At 36.1% G+C, this 14,971-nt stretch overlaps 1 protein-coding gene across 2 annotated transcripts in view; it reads left to right on the top strand.

Annotated features, from left to right (window-relative positions):
- LOC144965032 (solute carrier family 23 member 1-like) overlaps positions 1 to 14,454 on the top strand; it is a 28,474-nt gene extending 14,020 nt beyond the window's left edge. For both annotated transcript variants that reach the window (XM_078899902.1, XM_078899901.1), the window contains exons 6-15: positions 2,820 to 3,001; positions 4,028 to 4,124; positions 6,457 to 6,613; positions 8,325 to 8,474; positions 9,756 to 9,859; positions 11,097 to 11,226; positions 11,722 to 11,859; positions 12,604 to 12,699; positions 13,076 to 13,196; positions 13,832 to 14,454. In XM_078899902.1, coding sequence (XP_078756028.1) covers positions 2,820 to 3,001; positions 4,028 to 4,124; positions 6,457 to 6,613; positions 8,325 to 8,474; positions 9,756 to 9,859; positions 11,097 to 11,226; positions 11,722 to 11,859; positions 12,604 to 12,699; positions 13,076 to 13,196; positions 13,832 to 14,063 — 1,407 coding nt within the window. In that variant the 3' untranslated portion in view covers positions 14,064 to 14,454. The remainder of the gene's footprint in view (positions 1 to 2,819; positions 3,002 to 4,027; positions 4,125 to 6,456; positions 6,614 to 8,324; positions 8,475 to 9,755; positions 9,860 to 11,096; positions 11,227 to 11,721; positions 11,860 to 12,603; positions 12,700 to 13,075; positions 13,197 to 13,831) is intronic.
- The last annotated feature ends 517 nt before the right edge of the window (positions 14,455 to 14,971 follow it).

Raw genomic sequence — 14,971 nt, 5'->3', positions numbered from 1 at the left:
GGAGCTGTGTATTGAATCGTGTTTGATACAAATATGGTACGAAAAGTGCTCGACATGTAGTAATGGAGCGAATTATTATTTAAAATATTTACCACAATGTTTGGGGCAGTCTACATCAATGTTTCAGGCTTAATTTGCCATCTTCAGGACTGAGTTGTTTTGTTGACTGTTGTTGTTTCTTGAAGTGGTTCCGGTTTGAAGTTAATTAAGAGGAATTTGCGCCGATGGGGACACTTTCCGTAGATCTCACTTTTCATGTTGAGTGTGGCTTCATGAGGTTGTTTGATTATAGTATATTTTTCTTCCAGGCATAAGCTACATTGTTTTGATGTTGGTGTGTATCCTGTTGCTTTAGATAAAATTTTCCATGAAATGTTGTGGTCTATTTTGTTGTCTTTTAATTTCCAAATATGTTCGCTGAGTTTTGTGGATGTTTTTTTTGTTAGTGTTTCTAAATGTTGAGGTGTGGAGGTTGTATCTTGTTTTGAAATTATGTTCTGTTAGTCCTACATATTTTTCTTGCTTGTTTGTTTTAGTTTCTGTGACTGTGGCTTGGTAAATTAAACTTGATTCTAAGCATTGTTTGTTTAGCGGGCAATGTTCTTTATTTCTGCAGTTGCATTTTCTAGTGGGTGGGTTTTGCTCTTGTCGGTGGTTTATTAATATTTTTTTGTTGTGGCTTGAAATTATTTGTTCTATGTTGCGCATACACGAGTAACTTATTTTTATGGTATTCCTGTTGATAATTTTATGTAGCTTGTGGTTTTTTGGAAAGTGTGTATCAATTAACTTCAGGAACTGCTGTCCTATGTTTGTGCTGACGTTTATGTCGAAAGGTGGGTTGAACCAAGTTATGTGTCGTTTTCTTGTTTTACGTTCTTCACTTGTGTGTTGGGGTTTACATGAGAGGGAGGCGTCTGTGTATAAAAATGGTGTGTTGTATCCACTTTTTGTGAGTGCTTCTTTGTAGGGGGTGGCTGCGACGTTGAATATCTCTCTGTTTTCCGAAAGTTTGCTCACCCTCAGTGCTATGTTTTTTGGTATGTTTTCAATGACGGGACTGGGGTGGTTGCTGTTTTTATTAATGTAGCTAATGGTGTTGTTTGGTTTTCTGAACGGTTGGAATGAATTGGATTTTATGTCGAATGTGATGTCGAGGAAGTCAACTGTTTTGGAATATTTTACAGATTTGTTTTTTGATGTTTTCGTTCGCTCTTGGTCGTTTGTTGGTTATAGCGAGTCCGTCATCTCTATAGAGGCCGATGTATGTGTGTGTATGTTGTAGTTGTGACAGGATGTAGAGTCCGACCAGTTCGCATGTTTCAGCACCGTCGAACGAACCCATTGTTACGTCGAAATCATTGTGTCGCTTTGTCCACGGTGTGTTGTCGTAGTATAGTGTGCTGTGCTTGGTGTGTTTGATGATGTGTTTTTCCTCTTCTGTGGTGTTGGTGTATTTTGCTGCGAATTTCAATGCTTTGTTTAGTAAGTCTGGAGTGATGGAGGGGTAAAAATCGCAAATGTCGAAAGAGATGAAGGTGCAGTTTTCTTTGTTTTGGATATTTTTGAACCATTCAATGACTTCATCGGTGTTTTTCCACTGGTTGAATTTAGTTGCTTCTTTGACGTTTTTATTTATTTTTTCTAATATCTTTTTGCTGATTTTTCCAATTTCAGATTTGTATGGATTTATTAGTCTACATTTTGGATTATTTTTGAAGTCAGGCTTGTGATCTTTTAATGTGATGAACGCTTCTCTTCTTGGTGCTATATCGATTCGACGTCGCAGCCACCCCCTACAAAGAAGCACTCACAAAAAGTGGATACAACACACCATTTTTATACACAGACGCCTCCCTCTCATGTAAACCCCAACACACAAGTGAAGAACGTAAAACAAGAAAACGACACATAACTTGGTTCAACCCACCTTTCGACATAAACGTCAGCACAAACATAGGACAGCAGTTCCTGAAGTTAATTGATACACACTTTCCAAAAAACCACAAGCTACATAAAATTATCAACAGGAATACCATAAAAATAAGTTACTCGTGTATGCGCAACATAGAACAAATAATTTCAAGCCACAACAAAAAAATATTAATAAACCACCGACAAGAGCAAAACCCACCCACTAGAAAATGCAACTGCAGAAATAAAGAACATTGCCCGCTAAACAAACAATGCTTAGAATCAAGTTTAATTTACCAAGCCACAGTCACAGAAACTAAAACAAACAAGCAAGAAAAATATGTAGGACTAACAGAAAATAATTTCAAAACAAGATACAACCTCCACACCTCAACATTTAGAAACACTAACAAAAAAACATCCACAAAACTCAGCGAACATATTTGGAAATTAAAAGACAACAAAATAGACCACAACATTTCATGGAAAATTTTATCTAAAGCAACAGGATACACACCAACATCAAAACAATGTAGCTTATGCCTGGAAGAAAAATATACTATAATCAAACAACCTCATGAAGCCACACTCAACATGAAAAGTGAGATCTACGGAAAGTGTCCCCATCGGCGCAAATTCCTCTTAATTAACTTCAAACCGGAACCACTTCAAGAAACAACAACAGTCAACAAAACAACTCAGTCCTGAAGATGGCAAATTAAGCCTGAAACATTGATGTAGACTGCCCCAAACATTGTGGTAAATATTTTAAATAATAATTCGCTCCATTACTACATGTCGAGCACTTTTCGTACCATATTTGTATCAAACACGATTCAATATATATATATATATATATATATATATATATATATATATATATATATATATATATATATTTCCAGATAAACGGAAGTCTTATGGTCGCTTCCCTGATACAAATTGTGATTGGATTCAGTGGAATGATTGGATTAGTGATCAGATTTATCGGACCTTTGACCATTGCACCCACGATCAGTCTGATCGGCTTGTCGCTGTTTGAAACTTCATCCTATAAATGTGCTACTCATTGGTGGATTGCCTTAGGGTGAGTAGTCCATACCGTTTCTCTGTGTGTGTGTGTGTGTGTGTGTGTGTGTTTGCGTTTATTTACACACACACACACATATATATATATATATATATATAGATAGATAGATAGTTTGAAGATGACGTCACTCAAGCCTTTGTTGTTATATTTTGCCATCCGCGTTTGTGAGTAATGCTCACTGAACTGTATTATCCCGACTATAAACGTTCATGGATACACAGAGTTTTGTGTGTTGGTCCGTTATACTTCCGGATGGCAATGTTATGAGCTTCTTAGCCAAGCGCATACTATATATATATATATATATATATATATGTGTGTGTGTGTGTGTGTGTGTGTGTGCTTGGTTGGTCCTTGAGTTTATGTGTGTGACCACTATATTGTGTTGTCGCTGAAGCTGCAGTCAAGGAAGGCGCTAGTCATCTATGGAACACCTTTGGTTGGGTATTAAAAAAATAGTTAATAATAATAATAATAATAATAATAATAATAATAATAATAATAATAATAATAATAATAATAATAATAATAATAATAATAATAATAATAAAGTTTATTTGTATAGCGTCCAATCCCGTTAACAAAACAGCTCTAGGCGCACAAATATTGTAAATCATCATTATAAACATATTATTTGTACATAGACCGTCACGGGTGAAAATCGTATGCTCCATGGCGCCCATTATAACCTGCGCGTACTAAGTATTATTAGAAGAAGAAAATCAAGCGTCAACAACAGCTGTATATCACCTACGTGGGACGTACTCACTAAAAAAAATCTAAACATTTTAATATTAACTATTAATATAATTACAACAAGCAGTTTTGATTAGAAAGTAGTAATCCGTGTGTATTTTGTAGGTATTTATATCCGTTGGTTATATTAATTTCAAGGCCGGTGAAAAGTTTGGGTTTTTAAGATTTCGCTTTCTCTTTTTTTTTTTTTTTGTAAGTGTTTTTGTTTTATTTTCGTTTCGTTTTTTGTTTTTTGTCGTTAAAAAAAATCTTATTTTTTTTCCTCAGGACGGTGCTGTTGATCACGTTGTTCTCCCAATACCTAGGTAGCATTGAGATTCCATTCTTTGGAGGAACCACCCTGAAGATATTCTCTCTGTTCCCTGTAAGGAAATTGTTTTATATAAATAGAAAGCACTGTCTCTATAGTTTAGTCTTTGGAAAAGGCTCTCTACTCATATTCTCCTTGTTCCCTGAAGGAAACTGTTTTTTATATAAATCTGACGTACTGTCTCTATAGTTTAGTCTTTGGAAAAGGCTCTCTACTCATATTCTCCTTGTTCCCTGAAGGAAACTGTTTTTTATATAAATGTGACGCACTGTCTCTATAGTTTAGTCTTTGGAAAAGGCTCTTTACTCATATTCTCCTTGTTTCCTGAAGGAAATTGTTTTTTTTTATATAAATGTGACGTACTGTCTCTATAGTTTAGTCTTTGGAAAAGGCTCTTCACTCATATTCTCCTTGTTCCCTGAAGGAAATTGTTTTTATATAAATGTGACGTACTGTCTCCATCTAGTGACATGTCGAGGTGAACTCAGGTGCCGAAAAATGAATTTAAATTTCAAAAAGGCGGGAATGAGAATTTTTAGTTTTCACAGTTTTATGAAAATACATTAGAATTTTCTCCAACAAACCATTAATGTAACCAAATTCTCGTGTATTTAACTATAAATTCAATGGAAGTGACCTGTATTCCTATTTTTGTCCACCTGAGTTGATCACATGATCTGGCGCTGTCCAACCATTGGATATTTCTTGATAAATGCAAACACACTGCTTTCTTTATGAAACCAGTAAACATACACATGAGTCGAGCTGAACTGTATATGCCCTATTGTGGTGTTTCATATTTCGAAAACAGAGAAGACTTTTCACTGTGTAGGCCTCTTTGAGCACATTAATTTTGCAGTGTGACCAACAATGCCCATGTGCACATGGAAATTTCAAACATTATATCATCCCCATTTTCAACATTAAAATCACCACCACATAATGCCGTTTTGAGGCGGTGGGTTATAAGTTTACAATCGCTTGGTAAATACTGAGTGAGGGGGGAGTAGAAAAAAAAAATCTCCATATGACTCGGGATCAATGTTGGTCCTTGATCCTAGTGTGGATTAAGTGCTCTATCGACTGAGCGGATAAATCGTGAATGATCTAGCTAGAACAAATAGAACAAATTCCTGAATATAAAATATAGATAATTTTATCAATTTGATATTAGCGTCCTTTTATTGTAGTTGTATTTGTATATTTATTTATATATATATATATATATATATATATTATATATATATATATATATATATATATATATATGTGTGTGTGTGTGTGTGTGTGTGTGTGTGTGTTTTATGCTTTTATTCATTATGTTTCTGTTTCAGTCTTAATTAAAAAAACATCTCACCTCCTTTAATTTCGTAGCCATCGTTAAATATTCGCCTGACACTAGAAAACACAATGACTTACATTTTGACGTCATTTTTTAGGTTTTTTGCGGCGCCTATTGAGTTGTCGTTAACCATCTCCTTACCAGCCATTCTCAAGATTTTCCCCAAAACTTCACACCCAACTAACACAAAATAGATTTGTTATCACTCAGACATAATAGCAGTAAAATTCTTGCGATACACAATTTATGTAGCAAAACATATCATACAACACACTGTTCGTTTCCTTTAAATTTTATGATGTAAAATAGAAATTTGAATAAGAAAAAGGTTGGTTGTATCGTAACTAACGAATGTGACGATTTTCCTATAGTTGGTAAGGAGAGGGTTAATAGAGCTCTAGGAAACAAGTGATCCCATTGGTTGAAGCATTGAATGCCACTCACGATTTGTTTTCTTTTGTGGTCAAAGGCTTGTCTCTTGACGTCATTTTTTTGGTCAGTGTCTGGCTACAAGTTAACAAAGGCGACGAGTCACGTCATTTTGGCATTTCGTATTTGTTTTTGTATTGTTTTGTTTCTTTCTTTTCGGTAAGATTTTCAACAACAACAATTTTTTTTTAAATTCACTTTATTCATCCCTGAAGGAATTTTTTTCTTCAGGGTCTATTCCAAGAGAAGACTGGAATAACCAAGGCGTCAGCCACTTTGCAGCGCCGCAAAGTGAGCTAAAGCTAGGTGACTTGCTCAAGGCCACACAGCTCGGCGGGTAGTCGAACTCGGTACCTTTCGGGTACGAAGCGAAGACCTTGCCGCTGAGCAACGCTGTCCCTTTTGACCCCCACTTTGCTCACTTTGGACAACAGGAGTGAATCCTGTTGCCATCAGAGGTTTGTTGGATGGGTTATCTATATTCCTTCTAACGATGCCAGGCGAAAGGGCGTGTTTGATCATGTCATTTTGTCTTGTTTGCTTGTTTTTTTTTCAACTAACCCAACCGTTTATAAATGATACAAGGCTATTAGATTATTAACTCTATTTCTCCAGGTATTGATGGGTATTATACTGATGTGGATCATCTGCTTGATTCTGACAGAGACTGGAGTTTTCCCAGATAAAAAAGGCGACTGGGGATACCTTGCCAGAACGGATATCCGATCTGACGTCATTGAAAATACTGCTTGGTTTCGATTTCCATACCCAGGTGAATCATCCCCCAAAATTGTCCGCTACTAGATCTAAATAAGTGTGTATCAAGCAGTACCAGACAAATATCCACTACGACCATGGAGTCGGATTTTATCACGGTTTCTATAGTGTGGAATGGACAATAGCAATTTCTTGTTATTCTTTGGATAGGATGCTATTCTATCACAAAGTACTTTCCGCCGCATATGGGTATACAGAGAGGTCATAAAAAAAAATCTCAACTGCATCCGTGATCGCTCTTGGTCCCTTTGCCAGTGAAGCGACAGCTCTATCAACTGAGCTATCGGGGACCCCCCCCCCCTCCCCCATCCCGAAGTTCCAGACAAAGCAGTGAGGAAAATACTAGAAGAAAAACTATCCCAAAAAATATCAGTCTGCGCCCCAGTGGAAGAAAGCTGCTTTTTGTGAATTTTTTTTCTGGTGTTTTTCTTTTCTAATGTTAGAGAAAAGAAATAAAATGAATCCTACTTTTGCAAAAACTGCTAAATCCACACGAAAACAGCTAAAATCCACCAAAATTGTAGAACCCCCCCCCCCCCCCCCCCCTCTTTTTTTTTCTTTTCTTCATGGGCCTCAAGTTCCTCCTGTAGTCGCTTCCTTGCTACTTGAATGCGATTCATCCGTCTTTGCAGCTGAAGATTGTCTGCTTTCCGCAGGCTGTTGTGGTAATGTTTCTTTTAATGACCTTCAGATATTTGCACAGATGAGGTGTTTGCGGAGATCCCAAAGAAGCTGTTGGTTTCGTGATAAGCCGATGATCCATTGTTGGAAGATTTGATCTTCTTCTTCTTCTTCTTCTTCTTCTTCTTCTTCTTCTTCTTCTTCTTCTTCTTCTTCTTCTTCTTCTTCTTCTTCTTCTTCTTCTTCTTCTTCTTCTTCTTCTTCTTCTTCCCTTTATCATTATGATTGTTAGAATAATTAGTTCAGAGAGATGTTATGACTATTGCCCAATGGTCTAAAATAAGCATTTGATTTGATTTGATTCGATATGTAATCACATCATGTTCAACTCTTGAACGACACAAAATTTATCTTTTGGACAGAGATACCAAATGACGGAGTGGAGGGAGTCGTCGCCACAACCAGTCAGAGAGTTTGAAGAAAAACACACAGGGCATTTATATTTAAACGGTTCTTAACTCTTTAGCGCCATCGGCCGACTGTGCGGCCAGAGCAGAATCTGTTCTACTGGCCAATGGCCGCACTGTGCGGCCGGTTTTGAAAGGCAATAATAATAGTGTAATCCAGTCCTATTTTCTACAAAAGTACTATCAATTGAACCAATGGTATCATTTCTTTCATCAGAACATTCAATTGGCCCTGGGGAAGGGTATTTTAATTGAGATTCTGCGCCTAATTCGAATGTTGCTTTGTCATAACTTGTTATTCTCATCTTGCCTTAATCAGGTGTCAGCCATTTCGTGACGGAAATGCGAATATAGCCTCAGCGCTGAAAAAGTTAAGTTTATCTAGTTGCACTTCAGAACTTTTAGAAGCACTGGGATTGATGGTACACTTTGAAACCTCAGTAAAGAAGTTACGACCGTAACATTTCGTGTGTTTTTAATGGGTTTTTTTTTCTTTTCGCATTATTTTATTGTGTTTGTTTTAAAAGTTATTTTATAAGAAGCAGAATAACAAGAACCAGAAGGAATAAAACAAAGTTGAAAGCTAAACTAAACACTATAGTCTTTTCTGTTCACCAGGTCAATGGGGAACCCCCAAGGTCACTGTTGCGGGCGTTGTTGGATTATTTGCTGCCATCATGGCTTCCATGATTGAATCTGTTGGAGACTACTACGCATGCGCACGGATGACAGGCGTCTCGTCCCCTCCAGGAAGTGCAGTTAGTAGAGGTTGGTGTCTATTTTGAAATGGTCTTAAGCCTGTCCCATAAGACCTGAAGCAGTTTAGTGAATTTGCTGTGATAGACAAACCTCGGTATTCTGTAGAATTCCTTAGCTGAAATGGGTCCAGATGGACGGTAATGTACCACGGAATTACTAAGTTTAATTACTATTAAGATATAAAAACATTGCTTACCTTTATCCTGACCTCGATAGTACAGGAATAAAGAAGTCATTTCCTTTCGAGCCATTAAGACCGTTGAGATGGGTTATATTCTGGTTTTTATAGCATGAAAGGAACAGTAGCAATGACTTGCTACTCATTGGATGGGACTTTAATATATCGCAAAGATCTTTCCAAAAAATCCAACATACTCAGCTACCCAATCACTGCTAGATGGAGAGGTAGTCGGAAAATAAATCCCAAATTTACCCGTGATCGAACTAGAATAACCAATGACTCTATTTTCAGGTGTAGGGAATTATCGCATTCATCTGTAGTGTTTCATTCATTCTGTTTGTTGATAAAGGGGAAACCCGAAGAGTCCATATTATCTGTTTTCGTAATTAAATTGAAGTTTACATTCAATTTCACATTGTTATTTATTTAGGTCCAGGGAATGAGGACATTACTGTCTGAGAATCAAGGCGATGGCACAGAGAATAAACAATGACTCTATTTTCGTAAAGGGAATGAGGACATTACTGTCTGAGAATCAAGGCGATAGGACAGAGAATAACCAATGACTCTATTTTCGTAAAGGGAATGAGGACATTACTGTCTGAGAATCAAGGCGATAGGATAGAGAATAACCAATGACTCTATTTTCAGGTATCGAAAAGGGTAATATTACATGCCTAAGATTCATGACGTGAATGCAGAGGATAAAGTAGACCTTCAGAGCCATTAGGGCGATCGAGTCGGAGTTAATCTCGGTTTTATAACGTAAAATCTACAATAGCAAGTGAAGCCTGGTTTTCCTAATCTTGTTAAGTTGTTTTTTCTACTTTTTGAGATTTTCCATCCATAAAATAATTTGAAATGTAATATTTATTTTAAGAATCAATCAGCACAAAAAATTTCCCTAGATTTGTATAATTTTAAAGTATATGATAAAATAATAGAGCGAATGAGAAATTTTAAGGGAAAGAATCCTCAATATCTCAAAACTGAAAAAAAAAACAGGGAGTTTTGGAAAGCCACTCTAGCTACCCAATCATTGTTGGAAGGACAAAATTGTCAACTTTACTGGAGATCTTCTTGAGAATAAGTAACGATTCTATTTCCAGGTATAGGTATGGAAGGGATCACGTGTCTCTTGGCCGGTGCTTGGGGATGTGGAGGCGGAAATACTTCTTATAGTGGCAACATCGGAGCCATTGGAATCACTAAGGTAGGATTTACCACACCCTGAATATACACATTGTATAGAAGGAAAGAAATTCGCGTCACTCGCCTCTTTGTTATTATTTTAGGGAGGCTTTTTTGAGTAGTTTTCAAAAAAGTTTATCAATCCGATTAAAACCGGTCACGTTACACAGTTTTGATCTTGGCACATTATATCCGGCTTGCGGATGTTGTGAGCATTTGACCTAAACGGCATAGCATCAATAAATTTTAGCCACAAAACATTTTCTTTCAATAGTGGTCTACTAAAATCCCTTGAGCTTTTATATAGGGTACTATCTAAATAAAAGTAGTCCTTCAGAACCATTCGGCTCATGGAGCCGGAGTTTATCCCGGTTTAAATTGCATGAAACAGCGGATAGAAATTTCTTGTTACCCTTTGGATAGGACGCTAGTCTATTGCAAAATACCTTCGACCAGCCACCAAATCACTGTTGGGTAGACGTGGGTGGGTGTGGGGAGGGGGGAGAGGTCTAAAAATAACGACTTTACCCGCAATATCACATAATTTGCTCGAACTATTATTGTTATAATAATAATAATAATAATAATAATAATAATAATAATAATAATAATAATAATAATAATAATAATAATAATAATAATAATAATAATAATAATAATAATAATAATACTATAATAATAATAATAATAATAATAATAATAATAATAATAATAATAATAATAATAATAATAATAATATCATTATTATTTTTAAAAATTCATCATCATTATTATTATTATTATTATTATTATTATTATTATTATTATTATTATTATTATTATTATTATTATTATTATTATTATTATTATTATTATTATTATTATTATTAATATATTATTATTATTATAGTAGATAGTATAGTAGTAGTAGTAGTAGTAGTATAGTAGTAGTAGTAGTAGTAGTAGTAGTAGTAGTAGTAGTAGTAGTAGTAGTAGTAGTAGTAGTAGTATATGTAGTAGTAGAGTAGTAGTAGTAGTAGTAGTAGTAGTAGTAGTAGTAGTAGTAGTAGTAGTAGTAGTAGTAGTAGTAATGTAGTAGTAGTAGAAGTAGTAGTAGTAGTAGTAGTAGTAGTAGTAGTAGTAGTAGTAGTAGTAGTAGTAGTAGTAGTAGTAGTAGTATCATCTTCAACATCACAATCATCATCATCATTAGTTGTATTATCATTGTACAGCATTTTTCAATATCCTCTATAATATATTCGGTGAATTTTTACTCCCAGGTGGGCAGTCGAAGAGTGGTTCAAGTCGCTGGCTTAATCATGATTATCCTGGGATGTGTGGGCAAATTTGGGGCTCTTTTCGTCATGTTGCCTGACTCAATTGTGGGCGGAATTTTCCTCATCATTTTTGGTGAGTCAGTAGTTAATATATACGTATAACTAATTAGCCAGTTAATTGTCGTACTCTGAAAAAGGCACGTTTCTAAAAAAAAATTGGCCAGAAAACTGGTTCTTCAAATATCGATCGATTTAAATGTTCTCATCTTGTCAAAAACTCTCAAACCTGGGACAACGGACAAGTCTTTATTTAAGTCTCAGGTTTGAGAGTTTCTGCTTAGATGAGGTTCATTTAAACCTATTGATATATAAAGGACAGGTTTTCTAGCCAAATTGTTAATAAAACAATACGTTTCTTAACTGACTAAATGACTACCATTGTTACGAGCACCAAGGTTTCACATATTCATCAATTGAATAATGAAAAATAAGCCAAAACCTGGCCAACGTTCATCGAAAGAAAAGTAGATACAAGTTTTAAAAATCCGTGGACAACATTCTTACTTATTCTTTAGAAACCTATTACTACTTCCGGTTTTGTTTTGTTTTTATCATTCCACCCGTCCAGGCATGGTGACAGCCGTGGGGATCTCCAACCTCCAGCACGTGGACCTCAACTCTACACGAAATCTCTTTATCTTTGGTTTTGCCATTTTCTTTGGTCTCAGCGTTCCTACATGGGTTGCCGCCAATCCTTTTAGTGTTGGTAAGTAGATAATAGATGGAAGGTGGGGGAAAGCAAGGAGGGGGTTGGTCTAGTGGTTAAGGCATTACATTGTGACTCAGAAGGTTTCATGTTTAAGCCTGGCTTCAGGCATTTTCGTTTTTGTCCTCGGACAAGAATATAAATTACAAGCTTTCTCACTTTGGACAACATGGATGATTCCTGTTTACATCAGACATGGGTCTGACAAAATTTTCCATCAAGTTTTTTAATCGGTTAATGGTTTAACCAAGTAGATGAAACCGAAAGCAAATTTATCGGCGGTAAAGAAGGTATCAACGTTTTTATGTCCAAAAATATAAATTTAAATGAAAAACAGATTTGAAAGCATCCTATCGAAGAGTGTCGAACTTTCGTTCTGTGTCGAATATGGAGCACCCTACCTTATATTATCAAACCATTAAAATATCTTTAATTGCCAAGAGATTACCTACACAGAAAATGGTGTGTAAAATGTGTACATGTTACTGAGTGAAATTATTACTTAGGGACATAACTCAAAATATATAACCTATATTAGAATATTGACGGTTGTCTAATGTTGATATATTGTGGTTAAACCATTAAATTTCTTTACTTAGGAGATGACACAGCAAATGATGTGTTAAACATTTTGGTGAGTGGAATGATTGTCAAGGGACATAACTCAAAATCTATAACCTCTATATTATAATATTGACGGTTGTCTAATTTTGATTGTCAAACCATTAACATTTCTTTACTTAGGAGATGACACAGCAGATGATGTGTTAAATGTATTGTGTGGTACTAACAATATGGTGGGTGGATTGGTGGCCTTTATTTTGGATAACACTATACCAGGTAAGCTCTGACTTTTGTGATTTTTATTAATTTCAGATAGGATAAAAATGATGATGATGATGATGATGATGATGATGATGATGATGATGATGATGATGATGATGATGATGATGATGATGATGATGATGATGATGATGACGATGATGATGATGATAATAATAATGATGATGATTTAATCTCGGTAACGCACGTCAAGCATGATGTCGATGATCAGCGACATTTTTGAGAGCATTTATTATTTAAATGTTTGAGTTTTTATAAATAAATAAAAAAATTATTCATGAAGTTTAACTGGTCATGTATGTGTTTTTTGTTTTTTTTTTTTGTTTTTTTTTTATTATATTTTTTTTTTTGGTTTGTTTTTTTATTCTCCCAGGTACCTTGGAAGAGAGAGGAATGCTTTTATGGAGGAAGAGATCTGATGACAGTGACGGAGACTGGTCCACGTATGAAATTCCAGTCATTCAAAAATATCTAAACAAATCTAAAATTGTCAGGTGAGTTTTCCGTCTTTGACTTAAGGAAAGAGAAAAAAATCTGAAAATAATCTTGATATTTTATAAAGTGCGATATCCATTGGTTGTGCTCAATGTGATTTGCTAGGGTTCCTAAGCCAACCACAACTGGAAGGCAAGGCATGACCCCAGGAAGGTGTGCCTTTTATAAAGAGCAATATTCACTAAACGTGCTCAAAGAAATTTACAAGTGGTCTCTAGCCAACAACAACACTTTAACACGTGGGACAAGACACATGCCGTCTGTTAAGCTATATTACATTTTTTTCTGACAGAGACAACGTTGTTGACTTCCAGGTACTTTGATAGAAATTGAGTAAAGAGCCTTTTCCAAGGACCTACTATGCGCCGCTCAGAGGGCGACTCGAACACACGACTTTCCGATCCGAAGGGGAGTGCCATGCCAGTCGACCACAAGCCTAGGTACACTTGTAAAGGGCGTTGAGGAAGTTTAATGCATATTGCACTGTATAAAAGCTGAAGTTTGTCTGTTGTTTTCTTTTCTCAATTTTATTTTTTTTGTTTTTTGTTTGTTTGTTTGTTTGTTTGTTTTTTTGTTTTGTTTTTTTTTGTTTTGTTTTTTTTTTTAATGTCTGTCCTCATTTCGTTCACCTCAGGTTTATTCCATTTTGCACCGGTTTCTTGGGCGACACCCGGGATAAGTCCACTGACGAGAATTATCTCCCATCCGACCAACCGACCACTGGTTATCAGGACAAAACAAAGAGGAACGACTCGTATCTTGATCACGTGACTTCGTCAGAAAATGGCGTCGATCCATCAAAGCTCAATGGAGTAGAGAATAAAGGATACACAGACGATAAGAATAAGATTGTTACAGAATTTTAATAGAGTAAACAGTATATTATGTGAGGTAAAATATACAAGAATGAATTTAACATCTTCAAGAAAAGAACGAAATAATAAGCATAGAGTGTTAGGATGTTTGTATCCGTTACATCCCATTTCAACAGATGATGTGAGCGTTTCGGCTTACCCCTTGATCAACAAAACACGTTGAAAGAAACATTTTTTGAATGGATTCCATATCTTTTATAAAATACACAGTAAAGTAATATGTCTGTAATTTGGAGATTCGTTTTTGTTATCCTTCTTCATTAGTGGTAGTTATATTGGCCAATTTCCTGTCTAGTAGAATTTTACCTACTGACAGAGATTTTTGGGACAGGGGGTGCCCCCTTTGTGTTGAGTTAATGAGAATAAAGACCTTCAAGAACAATGCATTTTGTTATCTTCCTCTTCTCTTCAAAAAATCCATCCATCCCTCCATCCACCTCTCCATCCGTACGTCCATCCCTATATCCCTCCATCCCTCCATCCCTCCATCCATCGATCCATTTATCCATCCATCCACCTATCCATCCATCCATCCATCCACATATCCATCCAACAACCCATCTACCATCCATCTATCGATTCATCCATCCTAATCATTGTAAGGTGAGAGTCGATTGACTTAATGCACCATCCATCGTCTAACTATCCATCGGTTCAACAATCCATCCATCCACCCATTCATCCATCCCTCCATCCATCTGTCCATCCATCCGTTCAACAGCCCATCCATCCACCTATTCAACCATCTCTTCATCCAACTATCCATCCATCCATCCGTTCAACAACTAATCCATCCACCCATTCATCCATCCCTCCATCAATCCAACAACCAGTCAACTATCCATCCTTCCATCCATCCACCCATCTACCCATCCATCCACCCACCTACCCACCCACAC

This window comes from Berghia stephanieae, chromosome 2 (genome assembly GCF_034508935.2).
Source record: "Berghia stephanieae isolate SIO BIC M18660-M18661 chromosome 2, UCSD_Bste_1.3, whole genome shotgun sequence".
Taxonomy (NCBI): Eukaryota; Metazoa; Mollusca; class Gastropoda; order Nudibranchia; family Aeolidiidae; genus Berghia; species Berghia stephanieae.
Note: the sequence above shows the minus strand (reverse complement) of the source record. Positions and strands in the feature narration are given on the sequence as shown.